Source organism: Plasmodium gonderi, assembly GCF_002157705.1.
Source record: "Plasmodium gonderi DNA, contig: Chr08, whole genome shotgun sequence".
Taxonomy (NCBI): domain Eukaryota; phylum Apicomplexa; class Aconoidasida; order Haemosporida; family Plasmodiidae; genus Plasmodium; species Plasmodium gonderi.
In genome coordinates this window covers 528,911-548,015 of record NW_021628933.1, presented here as the reverse complement: position 1 = coordinate 548,015, position 19,105 = coordinate 528,911, and the positions used below count along the sequence as shown (strand labels likewise).

The following is a 19,105-nucleotide window of genomic DNA, read 5'->3' as shown; positions in this document are numbered from 1 at the left end:
ACTTAAAGAAAAAAAAAAAAAAAAAAATACGTGAACCTTTTAGAGTGAAAAGAAACTGTTCCATTGCGATGAATATTTTTATTTAAAATTTAGTTTAGTTTAGTTTAGTTCAGTTCAGTTCAGTTCAGTTTAAGTTTAATTTTATTTTATTTTATTTTATTTTTTTTTTTTTTTTTTGCGAATGCTTGATATTTTCTAATTACGCTCATTCCATTAATTAATGCTGTAAGTCGGTGCATCCTTTTTATTTTCATATATTATGAGAAGAGTATGCTATCATGTTACTTACTATACAGTTGTATAATCTATCATTATGCACATGAGGTAAAAGCAAGAATGAATTCATTCGATATAATGCAACAATGAAATGAGGAAATGGTGGGGGTAAATCTTATGAGTGAAAGGAAGGGCCAAAGTGACACGAATGATCTATCAATTGCACGTTGAATGAAATTGATTAACATTTTCTATACACCGTGGCAGAAAAAAAAAAAAAAAAATAAAAATAAAATTCCTTTTTCTTGATATCTTAAAATCGACTTACGTTTAATTAGAATTAAATTCTGGAGAAAGTGGATTCATTATTTGCACATTTTTATTTACATGTATAAATGTGCATCCTCATTGTTAAGAAAGGGTTGCTTCAAAATGAAAAGTGAGCAGTAGAAGGGACGCTAAAATGAAAGAGCGAAAAGTGGAATTTACGAAGAAATGAAAGAGTGAAAAGTAGAAGAATCTAACAATTGTTTTCCATTTCAGTAAACTTTTCAGTTGAGCAAATTCAGAATAAATTCACCATCCAACTAGCATAATTTTTTTTTTTTTTTTTTTGTGAATATATGGCAAAAAAAAACAAAGTACATCCCCTAATGTAGATAAGTTAAATTAGGCATAAATACCCCTCGATGTTGTAAGCTTAAGGTACACATATTTTTCACACTGATTTGAGTGTGTGCAAGTAGCATAAGCGACATAAAGCGCATAAGCCAAATCTAAAAGTGCAATTTTGTTAAAACTAAAAAAAAAGGAGGGGGTAAAAAAAAAAAAAAAAAGCCATAACCAGGTCTGTGTGTGTATGTGTAGAGAGGAAGAAATGAGGTGTAAATCCTATGAGTAAATTCCTGTACACATATACATACATTGGGAGACACGCAAATGGTTTGCATATATGAAAACTCGGTGTGCATATTTTGAGCAAGATGAGTTACATGAATAACTTTCAGAGAGTTCTGTACGCATCTCGATTTATGCGTGTATTTGGAAAATTCAAACGAGCACAATTAAGAGAAAAACCACAAAGAAAAATAGGTCCGTTCAGTAATCCTGTAAAAAGACTAGTGAGATTAAAAGAGAAAGAGAAATTATTTTGCGAATTGGGAATGCCTCGAGTAATTCCAAGAGCAAAAGTAGATGTAAAAGAGAAGATATTAGAAGCAATAAAAGCACCAAAAGTAAGCAAAGAAGTTTTAGATAGAAGATTAGAATTTTTATTGTCAAATGAAAGTGTATATCAGCAGTTATATAACAAAATGTATAATGGTATTACTCCATACCAATGTGAATTGTACATGTGGGAAAGACAAATGAGAGATCTACGAAAAATTTACAGAGCACAATATTTGCATAAGTTAAGTGAAGTTACTAAAGAAGAACGAGAAAAACAAATTAAATTGATGATACAAACAAGGGAAGATAAAAGAAAACGACGAGAAATTATTAGAAATAGAATATTAGAAGATAAAAAAAGAAAAGCCATATTAAAAGATCGTTTATCTTTGGAAAAAAAAGTTACCCAATCTATTTTATTTAAAAGACAATCCAATAGAAAAAAAAGTAATATCTATTGGCTAGCCAAATTACAAAGGAAAAGTGAATACATAGATGCAGATGATTTTAAAAAAAAAATGGACCAAAACATTGGAACTGATGGAAATAATGTTCAAGCAGAAAATAACATTCATTGTCATAACATAGATGAAGATCGCTTATTCAATCGTAATATTTCCACTAGTGCATTACATAAAGATTTAGGGTATGAAGTACGAGATGAAAAAAGCGATAGTAGTAAAATTTTTATGGTTGATAAGGTTTATAGAAAGTTATTAGAAGAATCATTTGAATTCTTAGAAGAAGATGCAGACCAATATGAGCAAACAGACATACAGGAAAATGAAGAAAATATCAGTCATAAGGATAGAGCTCATATTTTTTATTCCTCTTTTACTGATGATGAAAAACTTAAACTACTTGATGATAAAATAGAAATTCTTACAAAAAAAATTGAAGAAAAATCATTTGCTAAAGGTTTAGAAAATAATAACATAATGTTTTACATTCAGCTCAAAGATAAGTTAGAGGCATCAAAACAGGCCTTCTTAGAAACGACCTACTTGAAAAAAGTGAAAAAATCCGATTAACTAGCGAGAGACCCTTATCTCCCTGTTCCACTTGTAACACTATACATGCTCTTCACCAATTGCTTCTTCTTAGATATCTGATTTATCCATTTTCTCACCCTGAAACAGCTGAACCTTCCAATATATAACAGATATGGGGATACCTATTAAAATGGGCACATCTCAGCTCAACCTGCTTATTACTTTACCACCTATCCCATGTTTTCGGATTAAGGTTTAAATTTCCCCCCAAATTTATACTCCTTTTGTGTGTTTCATATATATTTCACACCGCTATTTTTATACGAAGCTATAACGTTTATTTTATTTTCCTATTTTTTTTTTTTTTTTTTTTTTTTAAGTAAAAATATGTATATACATCTCCTTTTTTTTGGGGGGGTGAGGGAGGGAAACATATTTCTAGCCTTTTTTTATCTGAATTTAAGAAAAATTATTCTTTGGTTTGTAGAAAATTTTGTTTAAAATTTACTCTACCTATTTCAAGTGAGGAGTGTATTATCATCTAAATTGTCTTCCTTAGGTTATCAGATTTAGTTGCCCGATTGAATGCAAGCAATATTGTATATATTATTGGGTGTACCACATCTCATATTAAAAATTTAAAATTGTAGGGAGTTTATACCAAATCTGATCTGGTCTGGTCTTATCGGAAAGGGTTTGGAAAAATTCGAAATGCACACGCTTTTCCAATAATTAAAAAAAGAAGGGTTATTTTTATTATGCCCATTTTACATAAAAAAAAGGAATAAAAAAAATTCTTTAAAATCTTCCCGCTTAATTTAAAAACTGATATAAATGCAAAATTTGTGAACCATAAATACATGCATATAAGTGTGGTCCATTTTTTTTTTTTTTTTTTTTTTGCACATATATTCACACAACCACAAAAAAAAAAAAAAAAAAAAAAAAAAAAAGCAAGAAAATAAATAAGGAAAAAAAGCGTAATTTATAACACTTAAATATGCTGTTAGATATATAAAAACTCATGAAACCAATTTTTATAAGAAGCAAAAAAAAAAAAAAAAGCATAATAACGATAAAAATAAAATGAAAATAACAAACTATCATGAATTACGACTTTGTCAGAAATTAAAAGTGTAGAATGACAATTAAAAAATAAAGAATGATTTTATTTATAAAAATGTGCCGTTACGCCTATGCTAGCTATAGTAGCTTAAAAAAGGAAAAAAAAAAAAAAAAAATGGGACTGATATATATATATATATATGTGCTTGTTAAAAGGGCGATTCAGGCACATGCAGAAAAGCACAAAAAACTTGGGGATGAAATGTGGGCTAGCACATTTGAAAGATGGCAAGATATGTGTACCTGCGTAAAAATATACCCACGTACATAGGAGGGTAAATTTACAAAAAAAATGAAAAAATAAAACAAAATAAAATAAAAAAGTGGACACATATTGCTTATTACATATGTGTGCACGTACTGTGTTAATCGTAAAAAATGAAGTAAAACAAATTGCATAAAAATTTCCACATACTGGACAAAATATATCTCTATTTTTTTTTTTTTTTTTTACCCCTTTTCGTATTTATTAAATCTATCAAATTAACATGAACCGAGCCTGAGCCAATGGATAAAACTTCCTCCTTCTTTTTCCCCATATCTAATTTAATATTCTCAGCATCACATTTTTGTGTTGCTATTTCTAGAAAACTTCTTTTAGGAGTATGTTCGTTATTTTTATTGGTTGCATTCATCAATCCGACATTTTTCCATTTTACGTTTCCTTCCTTTTCTGTCTTACCCTTTTGTTCACCTATGACAAGTTTCCCCTTTACATTATCCGTAATTGCCTTATTTGTAATTGCCTTATTTGTAATTGCCTTATTTGTAATTGCCTTATTTGTAATTGCCTTATTTGTAATTGCATTGTCTGTAATTGCATTGTCTGTAATTGCATTGTCTACATGAGCTTCGCATGCTGCAGAGTAGTCTTGTTTTACCATTGTATCATGCAATTCTCCATGAAGATATTTTTCTTCACCCATGGGGTTTGCTAATCTTCATATGGTTGAGTCATAAAAAAAAAAAGAAGAAAAATCAATAATCCAATGTATGGGTTATTTAAAACTCCGTTAAGTCGGAAAATAACGACGGTTCATTCATATTTGCTCATGTGTGTGAATGTGTGTACATATATACAAATATGCATACATATATACATACAAATATATATACAAATATATATAAAAATATATATACAAATATATATAAAAATATATATACAAATATATATACAAATATATACAAATATATAATCGTAGCACAGGGCGCGCGATATAAGCAAAGGAAGTATAAGCATAACTGTGCATGCATTTATACAAACAGGAAAACAAAAGGAATGTAAAATTCTCCCACATTTTCCCACTCCTATATAAACAACTATACCTTAACATGTTAGAACTTATATTGATTGTATCACTTTGTATATTTATTGTATTTTGGGGTAAATTCCAGTAACGTTTTTCCTTTCTATCCATTTCTTCATCCTACAAAGATAAAATAAAGGCATGGGTTATAGTAAAATGGGAGATTTTAAAATGTAATAAACATTTTTTTTTTTCTTTCCCCTTTTCATTTTGTTGGAGTTATTTTTCTCCTCTTGTGTTAATTCACATTTTCTATCTTTTATTTAATTTCGTTTTATTCTTTTTCATTTTAATTTATTACGGCTAGCATTTTAAAATATTTTTCCTCCTTGATTTTTTTTCTCATAATTGAATGGTGCTTTTTCTTTCTATCAGATATTTCCTTCTAAATTGTGTACGTATGATTGAAATAAAAATTGAGGGAGGAAAAAAAAAAAAAAAAAATGAAAAATATATTATAGGAAAATAGGAAAAAGGGGAAAATTGAAAAAAATGTTAAAACAGAAAAAAGTAGACAATTTTCACATTTGATTATTTGTTTAAACTTACTGAAAAATGAGCTTTGGTTCTTTCCGATAAAATATCATCTGTCCCAAAAGAAAAGAAAAATATGTATATGTACATATGTACGAAAATATGTGGAAAAAAAAAAAAAAAAAAAAAAAAAAAATATACATTTACATTTTTACAACACATGTGTGATAAACCAAATGAACCTTTCTCACTAACCTATATCCAAGGAAACAAACAAAACCTTGACACCTAGAGGTAGATGAAATAAAATAGAATACCTAATAGGAATAAAAAGAAGAAGAAGAAGAAAAAGAAAAATAAATAAAAAGGGGATAGTAAGCAAAAAGAAATATGTTGTTAATTTTTTTTTTTTTTTTTTTATTTCATCATTTTATTGTTTCCTTTTTTAGTACCTTTTTCTGGTTTTTTCATCCAATTCGAAGGATTCAATAAAGGTAATTTGCTTGTTGCACAGGAATTTTGGCATTCTATTCATGTCATTATCGCATTCAAAAAAAAGTAAACTAAAGGGGGAAGGGGATATAGGTGTAAGAGTACAGAAAAATATCGAGCATTTAAAAAAAGGTATTATGTGTGATAATATATGTAAAAATACAGGACTTATCCAGCTACAAAATATACATATATCTATAGAACGAATTCACAATTTATGCATTTTCACGTTGTTAATCTAATTTACTTTAAAATAAATGGGTCTAGGTATATACATTGTCCATCTATGCATTGATAAAAATATATTTCTGTCAAGGGAGGGGGGGAAAAAAAAAAAAAAATTTACATAACTTAAATATAAATGGATGGTAATACGTCCCGTATCTATCTCTTTATGTATATATATATATATATATATCTTTTTTTTCTATGAGTTTTCTATATTTATTTATATTTTTCCCCTTTTTTTTTTCACGAACTATCTCTAAATACTTAAAATCGGTCGAACCTTCATTATTGCTCTTGTGGGAGTGAAGTGGGAATTTTTCACCTGCCGTGAAATTTTCCTTCGTCGTGTACTTTTGACTCTTTGATAATTCCTCCTCGAGTCTCATTTCTTTTTTTATTTGCTCAATACTGTCCTATAAGAAATAATGACAATGCGTAGAGGATAAATGCAACAATGGTTATATATCCAAATGAGGATCCCAGTTTTGTCTTGTCTTTGTGGTCTCTGTAAACGTTGTGAATGTTGACGTTTTTTTTTTTTTCTTTTTTTTTTTTTTTTTTTTTTTTTTTTTTTTTTTTTCCGTTTTCTCAACATATAGTTGCAATGTGTAAATTCAGATACAGTATTTTTATCTCGTTTTATGTAAGTGCTTACATATACATCATGTGCAAGGTTGTCATACATATAAAAAGAATCAAAAGTTTTTTCATCAATGTTGAGCTCTGGGTTAAATTTTTCAATGGGGATGTTTAAATATTGAGAGATTTTTAGTTTAATATCTGATATGGCTTTTTCAATAACATTTTGATCTGATGCATGCATATGCATTTTTTTATTGGTTAAAATGAAATTAAAAATAGTTAAATCTTTTATCCATATTGCGAGTGGATTATATATATAGAAAAGTTTGGCAAATTGAATACCTAAATTTAAATTTAATTTTAAAATTTTGTTTGAATGATTTTGGCTAAAAGTAGTTAAATTTTTGTTCATGTAATCTATATTAACAACGTACTTATAATCAACCATTTTACTATTTTTGACAAAATTTTTATTCGTTATTTTAAAGCTGTTATTGAAATATAATCTATCTGACTTTAAATTTATTTTTTTATTTTCTGTATATAGTAGACACATATTTATACTATCATTAATATTATAATTTTTTACATAATGAAATTTTACTAATCTTAAATCATTTTCATTTATTATTTCAAAACAGATGGGACATTTTTTCCATATTCTTTTTTCTTCATCAATAAAATATTTCAGAATACAAAAAAAACAAAATATGTGTCTACACTTTGTAATTCTTGGAGATATTATATTATCTTCTAGACATATTGGACAAGACAATGGGGTATTGTCAAATATTATATAATCTACTTTTTCTATTTGTTCCCATTTTATATTATCATCTATGTTTTGGGTTAAATAATTTTTATCTTTTACATAATACCTAAAATTACAATTTACATATTGATTTTTATTTCTTTTCACAAATGGAACGCTGCTTTTATTTTTGTTAAATACAGGAACTGTCCTTGTCGGTTTATATCGGTTATAGTGCACTATATAATTTAAGTTGGTTACTTTTTTATTTCTTTTTCCCCTATCGTTAGACAGTTGTTTTTCCACATTCGAAATTTCTGTGTAATGATAAGATTCCTTACAATTGGATTGGACACAGTTCAGGGTATCACAATTTTGGGGTTTACCATCTTGGAGACTTTCATTTTGATCTCCACATTTCTCAACACATTCTTTTCCACCCTCTTGGTTCATACGTTGGAAAGTTGTTATAATCTCCTTTTTCTTACTATCAGCATTCCTTAACTGTTCAAAATTGACGAATATTTCTTTTGTATAAGGCTCCAAATTATTACTTACATCACTACTACAACTGCTACTAAAACCATTATAATCATCTTTAGTAAGAAATGAATTTTTTTTTTTTTTTGTCATTAGTCTTTAACATGGAAAAATGCATATCCGCTTTGCTTTTTTTTTGTTCATAAAATATTTTCCTTGATAATTAATTGGTGGATGTACTTGATGACTTTTTTTTTTCATAAAATTAATCCTAGTGCTCTTGTTTTGGAATAATAAACTCTATGCAAGTATATTTTGTTGCGACGAATTTGTTACACGAAATTTCAAATTTATAGTCTCAACTTTCATCGTGGATTTTTTTTTTTTTTTTTTTTTGCAAGTGTCTTAGAACATCGAGGGTGTGTACTCTTTCTTATTTTACATGTGCTTGTTTTATGTTTTCTGAATTTTATAGATATGCTTTGGTGTGTCTTAGTTGGGGATAACTTAAAAATTTAGGTCTTGATGTTCTTCATCCAACACGTCTTTGAGATTCCTTCTCATTTCTATATTTAGTCCTTTCTCTTCAATGCAGTTTGAAAAAATGTCAATCAAATCAGTTTCATCGAAGGGGGGAGGGGATGGTGTTTATTTTCTTGAGCCACAAACACAAATTTAATTATGTATGTTTTCATTACTTTGAAATGGACAAAAAAAAAAAAAAAAATAAAATAAAATTGCATAAATTTTATTCCCTCTTTTTTTCTTTTTTTTTTGTCCATTTCAGCTAAAACAAAGACATAAAAATTGACATAAAAGAAAGGAAGTAAGCATGTTGTTCAAATGGAGATATATGTGTAATTGTTGCCAAGCTGTGTTTTGGAAAAAAAAAAAAAAAAAAGGTGCATAAAAAATGTTGTCAAATTGTGGGATATGAAAAAGTGTTGTAATTTTGTTTCCAAAATGTGTAAAATGGTTCGTGTTAAAAAAAAATAAGCGGTCAGGATGGAGCAAAATGTACAAGTTATAAATCACTAAATAAGCCCTTAATAGAAGACAAAAAAAAAATATATATATATATATATATATTTATCTACTTTATATTTTTCTTTTCGTTAAAACAGTTTTTCAATCACTTTGTCACAAGTTGATACATTTTGTGCTATATTTTTTAGAATTTCCCTTTTCTTCTTTTTTTTTTTTTTTTACAACATTTTGCTCATGTGGCATGTCCAGCGTAAGGTATGATAAAAAAGAAACACCCAAGGGATAGGGGTGAAAAAATATGTTATAATGAAAAATGACAGGGAAGGGTAGGAATGCATGACAAAAAGGTAGTATAAAAATGGCCAAAAAGGATAAAACAAAAAAAAAGGGAAATAAAAAAAAATGGGTGAAAATGCATCGAAAGGGAGATGACAAATTGAGATAATGTGTAATATGACGAAATGATGAATATAGTTTATATATATATGTATGTGTGTATATATACGTGTTTGTATATGTGTTTGTATGCACGCATTTGTATTTATTTTTTAAAAAATTTTCTCAGCATATCAACATATGAGAAACTTTTTCGCTTTTTTTTCGAACGGGATTTTGGGCTTTTGAAGAAAAAAAGGGATGAAGGATTTTTTCCCAAATCCCCCACAGTTGTGCAGTAGGAGAAATATTATTGAGGAGAGCCTTCTGGTGAATAAAAAAGTCCAGAGAGTAAAAAAAAAAAAAAAATAACAGAGAAAAGTAAAAAAAAAAAAACAAAAAGAAAGTACGACAAAGTATGAATGCTTTGGGAATATTTTCATCACATATGAGGTATGTGTATAGTTCATTAAAATTAAAAATTGAAGTTGGGATAATGTTTTCTAAATGTGAAATCCACCAAATGAGTATTTATCCCTTGTATTTTTCAGTACATTGAACAAATAATTAAGGCTTAAATGCGTGTTTTTTTTTTTTTTTTTTTTTTTTTTTTTTTTGTTTTTGTTTTCTTTTCCCCTTTTTTTCCTCACATGATGTGAAAAAAAAAAAAAGTAAAAAAATAAAATGCTGCTATTTCTTCAAAATGGCACAATGTGACATTTTCAACTGATACGAAGTCCCAAAACATGATTAAGATTATACTATCCTACTTGGCAGTTATTATCACTCTCATTTGTTATGTGCATGATGCAAAGATATATGACAATTCACCTCGTAGGAATACCAAAAGGTATGTACTTTTTATTAAAAAAAATTTTAAACACAAGCAAAAGTATCATTTAAATGCAAAGAAATTTATAAATTTCAAGGAAATTCAGTTACAGCGAATAAAAGAGTATAGAGAACGTAGTGGACCAGACAAAAATAATATAAACTATAATATAAAGGATGCATATAATTATCATGAAGATTTGTAAGTTTTTTTTCTTTTTTTATTTTCTCACCCCTTTTTTTTTTTTTGTCATGTAAAAGGGGAGGAGAATAAAAAAATTTAAATGTTCATCTCGTGGCATATATTACATACAACCTACATGTGTGTATGTGGACATAAGTGTGACGTATACTTGTGTATGAATATGAGGCCCCACGTGTGCATATTTTTATCTTTCTCTTTTAAAAGACTATTTGTTAGGAACGAAGTCTTCCCAACTTTAGCTAAAATAGAAAATGAGAAATTAAAAAAGAGGGAAAAATATCGAGAACTATTTAGAAACATCAACGATTACAACACGAATTTTAGCAGGCAGGTAGGTTTAGTGAAAAAAAATATCACCTCTGTATTTGTACAAAACATGGGAGACAACACGCGGGGGCCCACACAAGTCACTAATTTTGTATATGCATATCATAGTTATTGCACTCTTATCTCTTATTATTTTGCTCATTTCTTTCAAACTGTGATTAAATATATCCATTAATTTAATTTTTCCCTTTTCTTTCAGAGTTTTATGCAATTCCTCATAGACATATATAACATCTTTTTAAAAATAGATGAAATATTTTTAATATACAAGGAGGATTTTTCTCTCCTTACATATGCTGGGCCTATGTTACTAACGAACCATCTTTATGATGACCTTATTTATCTAACATCCGTCGTTCAGGTATTACTTTTCATTTTTTTTTTTTTTTTTCTTAAACTTGTACGTTCCGTTCAGAAAAAATTATATATAATCGTTGCACACATATTTGCATACAAACAATTTAGCATAAGCCTTTGTATAAATTTTGGCACGCGGATGAGTGTTCCAGATCTCTTGTGTGAAATGTCTAACGAACTGTTCTGTCTCTTTACACTGCCCTTCTCAATACATTTACACATGTGAACATACACTTTTACACGATTACACTTTTACATGTCTTTTTACCTGCATGCAGAACTGTGAAGATATAACAGTTAGTCAATATGGGAGAGAATACATTTCACACCTGGAAGAATTATCTCAAAAGAATAAATTAAGTAACAACAAAATGAAAAAAAAATAAGCAAAAATTAGGCAAAATGTGAACATAAAAAAGTACGCTTAAATAACCACGAATGGGATGATATTTAAGCGTAATTCCTTCGTTTTTTTTTTTTTTTTTTTTCCTCGAATAATTTTTGTATATGCCAGAATATGAGGGCAAATGTATACAAAAAAAAAAAAAAAAAAAAAAAAAAAAAAATAATAAATACACATGTTAATAGAGAAAATACTTTCTAAGCTACAACGTGTGTACACAAACTCATTCTGAAAAAGTTTCTGACCCATTTTTTTATGTAATTATAAATTATTCTTTAACAGAGTTTTTAGCGCATGCCTACATTTTTTACAAGAGTTTTCACCTGAACAAGGAGCATTTACTAAATAGTATATGTAAATATTTAAATATTATTAAAAAGTTAAAATCGTCCAAGTACGTCCCAGACGTTTCGAATTTCGAGGTATAAAAGAAAATACGAATGCACGACTCCCCAAAGTGTTCGTTAAAATGTTTAGCATGGGAAAATACAGCATTTTGTATACATAATACGCTTAGGAAATATATATGTTGATATAAATCTTCAGCGTATGAAAATATGTTAGTACATTTTTGAGTATGCATGATATGAGTTTGCTATTATATAAATACTTGTAACGAAGATAGGCGAGAGAAAAATGTAGAATGCTTTCTAAAGAAAGCAGGGAATTTCAGCATACATTAGCGTACAAAAAATGTTGTATATGTACATATATGCATGTATATATACAACATTTTTGTGCTGCCGTTTTATTTTAATGAGTCCACTATTTTAATTACAAGAGGGCTATAATTAACTTACACAATAGTTCATTTACGTTTGTAAACTCGGGTTTTCTAACATAAACGAACGCGTTTCGTTCTTTCCCCCTTTTTTTTTTTTTTTTTTTTTTTTTTTTGTCTTTTCAGTTTTGCCTAAATAAGATGAGCAGGAAGTGGAACAGATGGGATAAGGATAATTTTTTGGCCAGTTTACATGACGCAACTGATAAAATGATGATATTGACAAAACATTTTCAACAAATAAAAGAGTAACGATTGAATTCATTTTGTAGTTTACTCTGCTTTGCTTCTCATTTTATCGTTCCACTTTGTTATTATTTTATTTATTACTCCCTTTTTTGAAGTATTTACCTGTTCACAACTTTTTAGTAAATTTTTTTTTCATTTTTATTATTATTTTTTTTTTCATTATTATTATTATTTTTTTTTTTTTCATTTTTATTATTATTTTTTTTTTTCATTATTATTATTATTTTTTTTTTTACATTTTTATTATTATTATTTTTTTTCCATTTTTAGTTTGTCTTATACACACGCATGCATTTTAGTGAAAAACTACGCACAAATTCCCATTAACTTTCAAATTAAAACAAAAGAAATGATATAGTTTTCATTTCCTTATCGTTCATCCAAAAAAAAATTTATGATATACAGAAAAAAAAGGCCTACTTTTTATTAACGCATTCTTTCTAATCGTCTATTTTTTTTTGTTTTTGCTATAAGATTTTTACACATGGTAAGCAAAATAATTAAATAAGTTCTACGTTTAAGGAATTGAATTCAAAAGGGGTTAAAAAGGATAGCAAAAAAAAAAAAAAAAAAAAAAAAAAAACAAAAGGAGGAAAGAAATAAAAAAGAAAAACATGACAATGTTTAATAATTTCATATTTATCATTCCTTGCACAGTCAGTCTTACCAAAGGGTGGTCTTTGGTTTTTTTTTTAAAAAAAAATAGTCTAAACTGTGTCTTTTCATTTTGTAATGTTCGAAATGTGCAATTGGCGTATGCATGTTTACAAACGCGACATACCTACAAGTACAACATTCGATCTAGTTGAAAAAGTGTAAAATTTGTAAAGCGTACTTTTAGAAGAAGGCGCTCAATATAAGATGACATGTGCAAATGAGCTCAACATATGATACATATATATATATATATATATATATATATATATATATATATATATATATATAATATGTATACATCACTGTAAGATATCTGACATGTTTATTAAACCCCTTGCGGTGTACACACTTTTGACACGGCTAATATTATATGAATTTGATTATTTAAAAAGCAGTTAGACAGCACCCTAGGGGATGGGCATATATTTCTCACTGAAACACTTTCCTAGCTGGATGGTATATATTAAATTAATAATTTAAAGAGTTTAGGGGATCTAGGATGCTCTGGGTGCACCCGTTATAAAATGTTCAATATCAAAATAGTCATCTTTTTAAAAATATGTTCGAGTTTAAAATTTGTTTTAATACATGAAATTATATTTATAAATTATGTGCATCTTTAATTTAAATGTTAAAAATTAAAACAATACAATAAATGAATTTGCAAAAACTGGAGTATACAAAATTTATATTTATATGCAATTGTATGAAGGATTCCATACATATAACTTTACATATTCAGAAAAGTGCGTCTATTGACTTTCTGTGTTTTTTTTTTTTTTTTCATTTTTTTTATTTTTTAATTTTTTCATTTTTTAATTTTCTAATTTTTTTCATTTTTTTTATTTTTTCATTTTTTCATTTTTTAATTTTCTAATTTTTTTCATTTTTTTATTTTTTAATTTTTTTATTTTTTTATTTTTTTATTTTTTTATTTTTTAATTAATTTTACTTTAACTCATTTTTGCACTTTCCTTTATTGCAAAATTGTCTAACATGCATTAATACAATATACATGGTATTACTTTAAATGAGTGCACATACACGTTTTAAACTTTTAAAAGCATACACTCATGCAAAGGGGGAGAAAATAGGTACATGCTAGCATATATCAATACATTTGTGATAACATACATATGATGCCTATTTGCGCATATATTTTTGCACATATAAATACAAAGACATGTTGAAAAAAAAAAAAAAAAAAAAAAAAAAAAAGGAAGGCTGAGGTAAGGGGAGATAAACGAACGTTGGAAAACTCTTTTTTTTTTTTTTTTTTTTTTTTTTTTTTTTTTTTTTACCAATCACCTTTCCCCGCACTCCTCTGAGGATATAACCTTCATGAACCTATTAATCTATTGCTTTTCTGCTGATGTAATTTCAGCTGCTTGATTCTCGTCTTGCCTCTTGGTATTCGCTTGATTTATGGCTTTTTTGGTTTTCTTTGATTGAATATTTGTCACGTCGTGAAGACTTGGAAATGCCTTTTCATCATTTGTGTTGATGTATACTCCATTCCTGGGTGAACCTGATCGATAGCTGGGCTTGCCTGATGATCTAGTGCTTTTGTATGGTGATCTTCTATTTCCTGAAACAGAATGACTTGAATTTTTGTAGCGGTCATTTTGATAAGAATTATGATGACTATTTTCTTCCTTACTTCTATTTAAAATTTTTAGAATTTCTTTCTTCGCTGCATCGACAGTTTTCTGAGTACCCTGAATGAAAACCTTTTTGCTATCTTTGTCAATATGTATTTTTTTGGCAAATGTTTCTTCTTGAATTTTATTAATTGTTCTACCTTTTTTTCCTATAATACTTCCTATATGTTCAGTATCAACAACCATTTCTACAGTGATGTATGAATTATTCGGAGTGTATTTTTCTTCATTATCATTTGATTGTAGTAGATTTTCTAATACTTCTTTTGCTAAGTATATATTTTCTTCATGTCCATATATCTGAGCTATATGACTATTTTTATTTATCTGAATACTTGTGGAAGTATCTTTTTCAATTTCTTTAATCTTCTGTGCTTTTGCTGAGAGGAGAAGTGCAATTACTTTTTCGTTAATTTCTACTTCTACACATTTTCTTTTTTCTAATAATTCATCAATTAATTTTATGGCATTATCTATATCATTCTTATTACCACTAATATTTAATTCTTTATAATTTGGTTTATTAAATATTTTTACTTCAGCACCAGTTTGTTCCTTAATATAATTTCTATAATTTGCATTGAATAGGTATGCTTCTTCTTCGCTTACTTTTTTTTTTACTGATTTGTTTGATATAACATTTTTCGCATAATCTAATATTTCTAATCCTTTTTTAATGTTTTCTCCTTTTCCAACTAGACTAATACCATTATCATGACGTATGACAAATAAGTTTAAGTTCATTTTAATATCATTTAATTCGTATGCACATTTTTTATACAAGGAAAATATTTCCCTTTCCTCAAATTCTACAAATTTCGATTCTAAATTTTTAATAATTTCATTTAATTGTTCTTCAGCTTCTTCTATATCACTTGTTTTGCTTCCTTTAATAGTAGCAGATGCTTCAAATGTTTTAGAATCATAATTCATTCTTATAAATGTATTTGTTTTTACTTCTATGGCTTTTAATAACCCCTTGTTAAATCCTCTTCCTAAAACAGAATCTAATTTAATCTCTTTGGAAATATTTTTTGTATTTGCATTTTGTTCATTATTTGCTTTTTCAATCAGTTCTTTCAAATTTTCTATATCTTTTTTCATACCACAATAGTAAAGTGTGTCATTATCTATGTGAAGCAATACATTTGTCTCTGTTTCCATTTTTTTAAAACTACCATCATACATATTTAGCATAGTTTTAAAAGTTCTGTTGGTCAAATGTAAGGAATTTTTTTCTGTTAAATCAATATTTTTTAAATGAGTTATAAAATTTTCTATATCCTCTTTACAACCGGATATGAGTAAAGAAACTTTATTTTCAAAGTTGTTATTGTTATTTACTTTGTCTACATATACTACATATTTGCCTTGTATTTTACTGATAAAATTGAAAGGTTTAATTAATTGGGTATACTTATCATTTGGCATTACAAATTCTTTGCTAATAATATCTGCTTCCGTGACAGTAACATTATGTTTTTCCTTTTTATACTTTATAATTTTATCCACAAATCTTAATTTTTTTTCTTGTACTTTAATTTGAGTTAAGCTTTTTAAATTTTCCTTCACTTTTTCTTCACATGCTTTTTTTAATGTTATTAATCTGTTCTGGAAATTTTTAAAGTTTTCATAATTTTTAGTTATAGTTAATTGTTCCTCTAAATAATTTATATACGTGTTTACTTCTTCCATTTCTTCTAAATTTTTAGGATTTATTTTTTTTTTTTTTAATTTAGCTTCTTTACACTTATTTTCTACATCAGCTGATGACAATTTCAAATTCGTTGGCCTTGGTGTTTGTGCATTAACCTTCGAAATTGACGTATTTATTGCACTAATTAAATTTTCAAATTCATTTTTTCTTTTAACTTCTGCTTCCATTTTATCATTAAAATTTTTGCTATTATCTTGTTTGTTTAATTTTTGAAACTTCTTGTTTAAATCATTTTCTATTTTTTTCCTTTCATCATCTTTTAATTTTAGTTCCTTTTTCATATCTTTTTTGGGTTCTTCCTTTTCTTCCTCCTTTTGACTCTCTTCCTTCTTCTTTGGTTCATCTTTCTTCTTTGGTTCTTCTTTCTTTTTTAGTTCATCTTTCTTCTTTGGTTCATCTTTCTTCTTTGGTTCATCTTTCTTCTTTGGTTCATCTTTCTTCTTTGGTTCATCTTTCCTTTTTTGTTCACCTTTTTTTTTCGTCTCTTCCTTATTCTTTGGCTCATCTTTCTTCTTAGAATTTTTTTCCTTTCCTTGTTGTGTTGGACTTTCAATCACTTTCTCCTCCTCCTCTTCCGAATCTTCATTTGTCTTAACAGCTGATGAATTCATTTTTTTGCCATTTTTATTAGCTTTCTTTTTCTTCTGCGCAGCATTGTTTTGTTCAAGATTTTTATTGTTAACATCAGTGACATTGCTTTCCTTTAAATTAATGCTTTTATTATTCTCTACATTATTTTCTTTCTTTTTGTTTACATTTCCATTAAGTTGTACATTTGTCGTTTCTTCATTACCTTTTTTCGCTCCAGCTTTCTTATTGTTCTTCTCACTCTTCTCACTCTTCTCACTCTTGTCATTCTTCTCAATCTTTTCAATCTTTTCGTTCTTTTCAGTCTTTTCGTTCTTCTTGTTCTTGGTACCCTTTTCAACTTGTTTCGACGCTGTTGATTTTTTATCCGTGGGAGAATTTTCTTTTACATTATTTTCATTCGTTCGCTTTTCTTCCATAACTGCTGCAGCGGCAGCTTTGGCCTTCTTACCCATTCTCGTGATGAAATTCATCCTATATATTTGGGTTTAAAAATAGGGAAAAATATATACAAAAATAAAAGATGGACATCTATACATCTGGACACATAAAAAGAGGGCACTTAACGAACGTAGTCCCAGCTTCCTACAAGCGTTTTGGCTAGTACAATGGGCTCACTTTGTTAAGACGCGGGAAAAACTCAGATAAACACATACATATACGTGTACATATATTATTTATTTCATTTATTTTACTCGCCCTTTTGTTATTTCATTTATTTTACTCGCCTTTTTATTATTTTATTTATTTTACTCGCCGCTTTATTATTTTATTTCTTTTTCTTTTTTTTCTTTTTTTTTCGTTTTTCAAAATTACTTGACAAATTTTCTCTCCCTTTATTTGTGTTAATGAGGATTTGGATACTTTAGCTCCTTCCTACTTGAGTATTTTTCAATGTTGCAATAAGAGAAAAATACAGTTTGGGCTTTTTTCCTTTAATATTTCTGTCAAATTGCCTCTACGTATATAAATGAACAAATATTCTAATGTAATACACACCTTTTCTTTGAATTTTTATAAATATATCTTTTTGTTTGCTTGCTAGACCTTTTCTGAAGTCGTTAGGTGTTACACGTATGCTCAACGTGTATATATATATATATATATAGGTATATATACATACATGCACATGTACTCTTTTAAATAGTTGAGCTGACGCTTAACGGTTCTTTCAAAAAATTAATTTAAATTTCGAATTTTTCAAAAGCGATGTGGCGAATATTGTGTGATATATTTTGGGCTTTTCTTTTTTCTCTTTTCTATTTTCTCTTTTTTTATTTTTGCTTTTTTTTTTTTTTTTTTCTTTTCTTATTTTTCTTTCCTTATTTTTGATTTTTTTTTTTTTTTTTCGCTTTATATTTCACAAAGGATTGGTATAATAATAAACATACACACAACACATAGAGAAAATAACTCTTTTCAAATTTTATTTTTTCTCTTTTCTATTTTCTCTTTTTTTATTTTTGCTTTTTTTTTTTTTTTTTTTTTTTTTTTTTTTTTTTCCTTTTTTTTTTTTTTTTTTTTTTTTTTTTTTTTTTTTTTTTTTTTTCTTTTCTTATTTTTCTTTCCTTATTTTTGATTTTTTTTTTTTTTATTCGCTTTATATTTCACAAAGGATTGGTATAATAATAAACATACACACAACACATAGAGAAAATAACTCTTTTCAAAAGAAAATGAAAAACAGCAATGAACATGAATTAGCTATAACAGCTAATGAAGATGTGGGGTGGAGTAGAGTGGTTTTCTCAATTTACATATTCATTTTTGTTGCTCCTTTTCTATATACAAATTTTTCCATAATAATAAAATGTATATTATGAAAATATATATACATACAACGTGATTATCTAACATATAACTATTCGTTTAATGGTTTAACATTTTTGATACAAAGATGAATACTGTGAAAATGCGTTCATATATTATATATACATATATATTTATATATATATATATATATATATATTGCATATGTTCAAATGTTTATAATGTTTACAAATATATATATATATTTATTAAAAAAAATAAATAAATAAAATAAATTTAAGAAAAAAAAATTACGTAAATAAAAATAACAAAAAGAAACGAGCAAAAACAGTTAATAATTGGCAATATTGTATTTAACAAATAGAGTAATTTTCTTTTTG

At 27.1% G+C, this 19,105-nt stretch overlaps 4 protein-coding genes across 4 annotated transcripts; 2 read left to right on the top strand and 2 right to left on the bottom strand.

The window, feature by feature from the left end:
• Positions 1-1,199: 1,199 nt before the first annotated feature.
• On the top strand, positions 1,200-2,417 carry PGO_081100 (hypothetical protein, conserved; the record flags this gene model as incomplete). Its single annotated transcript, XM_028687332.1, has 1 exon — positions 1,200-2,417. The coding sequence occupies one exon, from the start codon at positions 1,200-1,202 to the stop codon at positions 2,415-2,417; it is 1,218 nt and encodes a 405-aa protein (XP_028543133.1).
• Positions 2,418-3,934: 1,517 nt separating this feature from the next.
• On the bottom strand, positions 3,935-7,970 carry PGO_081090 (hypothetical protein, conserved; the record flags this gene model as incomplete). Its single annotated transcript, XM_028687331.1, has 9 exons — positions 3,935-4,442; positions 4,830-4,930; positions 5,112-5,195; positions 5,360-5,397; positions 5,540-5,601; positions 5,737-5,847; positions 6,024-6,084; positions 6,252-6,363; positions 6,660-7,970. The coding sequence occupies 9 exons, from the start codon at positions 7,968-7,970 to the stop codon at positions 3,935-3,937; spliced, it is 2,388 nt and encodes a 795-aa protein (XP_028543132.1).
• Positions 7,971-9,925: 1,955 nt separating this feature from the next.
• On the top strand, positions 9,926-12,335 carry PGO_081080 (heme oxygenase; the record flags this gene model as incomplete). Its single annotated transcript, XM_028687330.1, has 6 exons — positions 9,926-10,212; positions 10,420-10,546; positions 10,742-10,903; positions 11,178-11,259; positions 11,585-11,724; positions 12,210-12,335. The coding sequence occupies 6 exons, from the start codon at positions 9,926-9,928 to the stop codon at positions 12,333-12,335; spliced, it is 924 nt and encodes a 307-aa protein (XP_028543131.1).
• Positions 12,336-14,344: 2,009 nt separating this feature from the next.
• PGO_081070 (PRE-binding protein) lies at positions 14,345-17,428 on the bottom strand (the record flags this gene model as incomplete). Its single annotated transcript, XM_028687329.1, has 1 exon — positions 14,345-17,428. One exon carries the CDS (start codon positions 17,426-17,428, stop codon positions 14,345-14,347), a length of 3,084 nt encoding a protein of 1,027 aa, XP_028543130.1.
• Between the last annotated feature and the right edge of the window lie 1,677 nt (positions 17,429-19,105).